We start from the raw sequence: 2285 nt of genomic DNA on the forward strand, positions 1-2285 counted from the left end.
CCTCCCCGAAAAGCCATTGTCTGTGCTAATTGATGCTGTTAGAATTGATGCCTGAGGGCCTAATGCGTTCATTGCATCTCATTTCATAGTCATGTCCTTAAGATGTGGTCATGGAAAAATTGTCAATGGTAGTAAGTACTGTTACAAAACAGAAACGTTTGGCTTTTTTGCTTGAAATATTAACTGACTGGTTGCAACTGTCTGTACTAAGTTATTTGCAACTATTAATTTTCCAAGCAAAAAAAGCCAGACTTTTGTCTTCTACGATAGTGTTTTGTTGTACCAAAAAACTATGGGTCACCTTGAGCGTTTAAAAGATAGTTATTTTCACATTTGGTACATTACTTAATGTAAATAATTGTTGCTAGCAACCCTATTATGCAGTTACACTCACACATGACATCTTTTTACAAATGTGTCTATGTAGGGTAAAATCAAATCCAAATTTACTGATAACGTTGCTGCTAAACTGGTTGAGAATGCAAAATTCCTCCGCCACATTTCTATTGGTGCTAGTTCACCACCTGATGCGTATATTGATCTGTGACACAAATGTCTTCCTTCAGGCCTCGGTATGGACCCCCCCAGCCCGATGGATGCTGTTGAAATGGAGGACACGTAAGTTGCACTGTCCTCGTCATGTCTGTTCTAATCAGTCAGCCTGTGAGCGGTGCCCCTCTGCTTAGCCCAACACCACCCCCCACCTCCACCCTGCGCTTGGGTTTAGCTTAACCAAGCGCTGTTTGTCATCTGTAGGATTATTGTTTCTACCGTTGGCTCTAAGATGACTGCTTAACTCGTTTTTTTTCCGTTTACTAAGAAGATTAGCTGATGAACATGTGAGCTGAACTTTCTTTAAGTTATCACATGAAAAGTCAAAGAACAGGCTTTATTTTTGCCTGAAACATGCCGGTCTGCTTTGTTATCTTGACCAGTTTGTCAGCATATCCTCAGTTTGCTAATCTTGGGTGGCCCATTTTTCTAAATTCTGAGTTGGGTGAGTCACACATCAGACATCTGCCGCTGTCTGATGTGTGACTTCCCTTACGGCAGCATTTGCTCCTTGATACTTCATTCAACCCCTTTACAGCTGCTCGGTTGCTAGGAGTTTTCCAGGTTGGGGGAGGACATGGCCTGCGCTTGGGTTTTAATAGCCCACCCCCTCTGGGTTTTGGCACACTCTTCCTATGCACTGTTATTTCAATAGGAATAGAGGGGCTGGGGTTTTTTCTGCGTCAGGGCCATTGAAATGAGGGCACCCCAGAGAACAGCTGCCCTCCCTTCTCCTGGTCTGCATTGAATGGGACACGCTCTCTCCACGACAAACAAAGGGCTCTTGCAGGAAAGGGGTTGGCGGTATTGGCTCCAGCAGGCATATGGTAGATTTGCTGATCTCTGTGCTTCTTCTCCTCCCTTTCTTTTTCTCTCTTCCCCCATTCACACTGATCTCTCCATTCATTTAGCATACAGGTGGGCATTACTCCAATGCAAAGACCATCTCTTGCCTCAATGCATTCACCCAACTTCCTCTAGTCCAACCGTTCCCCTCGCTTTCTCAATAGAGCTTCAGATTCTTTGTAGTTTATGAACAGGGCTTGCAAGATGTTCTTCGACTGTTCTTCCAGCCTCTTTCTTCCGCAGTTTCTTTGTTTTGTTATGAAAACGTTTTTGTTGCAGTTAAACATTTGTCGATGATTATTTGATCAAAGAAATGTAAGGATTATTAAACAAGCAATTTAAACTTACTTGGGCTATGAGGCGTTGTTCTACAAACTCTGTCTGAATCTGTATTTATTTATTTCTTACAGATTTGAAAAGGCCATTCACCAGTCACGCAGAGTTGTCAACGAGTAAGTTGCCTTCTAGTCATTAACTTAACGGCTGCCTGTTGATTTGGTTTGTGTTGACAACAATGCCGTCCTCTCCCTTCTATCATTACAGGAGGATGCCAATTCGAAGAAACAACTCTTTGCCAGTAAGTGGATTTTAATGAGTTACTTTTCTTTTTTAAGCTAATGTTCAGGGCTGACAGATAATGTAATTTTTCCTCTTGTCTTAATTTGGCTGTTGAGAAACCTTAAAGCACGAACATTCCACAACAGGAGTTAGAAGTAAAGAGATTATGAAACACAAGGGACAGCAACGGGAGTTTTAGTCTTAAGTGCAGTTTTTAATACTTGATGAGTTCCAAATATTGTTCAGTGTTTCCTGCCACTGGATGGCTTGTTTAGATGCTGAGCCTCTGCTGACTGAGATCCCTTCTCTCTCCCCCCCCCCCCCCCCCC

The 2285-nt window shown here is 42.7% G+C and overlaps 1 protein-coding gene across 1 annotated transcript in view; it reads left to right on the forward strand.

Moving 5' to 3' along the window:
- cdc25b (cell division cycle 25B) overlaps positions 1–2285 on the forward strand; it is a 9168-nt gene that overhangs the window by 848 nt on the left and 6035 nt on the right. Inside the window, exons 3-5 of the mRNA XM_032511085.1 lie at positions 567–618; positions 1809–1850; positions 1942–1975. Coding sequence (XP_032366976.1) covers positions 567–618; positions 1809–1850; positions 1942–1975 — 128 coding nt within the window. The remainder of the gene's footprint in view (positions 1–566; positions 619–1808; positions 1851–1941; positions 1976–2285) is intronic.

This window comes from Etheostoma spectabile, unplaced genomic scaffold, assembly GCF_008692095.1.
Source record: "Etheostoma spectabile isolate EspeVRDwgs_2016 unplaced genomic scaffold, UIUC_Espe_1.0 scaffold314, whole genome shotgun sequence".
Lineage (NCBI taxonomy): Eukaryota > Metazoa > Chordata > Actinopteri > Perciformes > Percidae > Etheostoma > Etheostoma spectabile.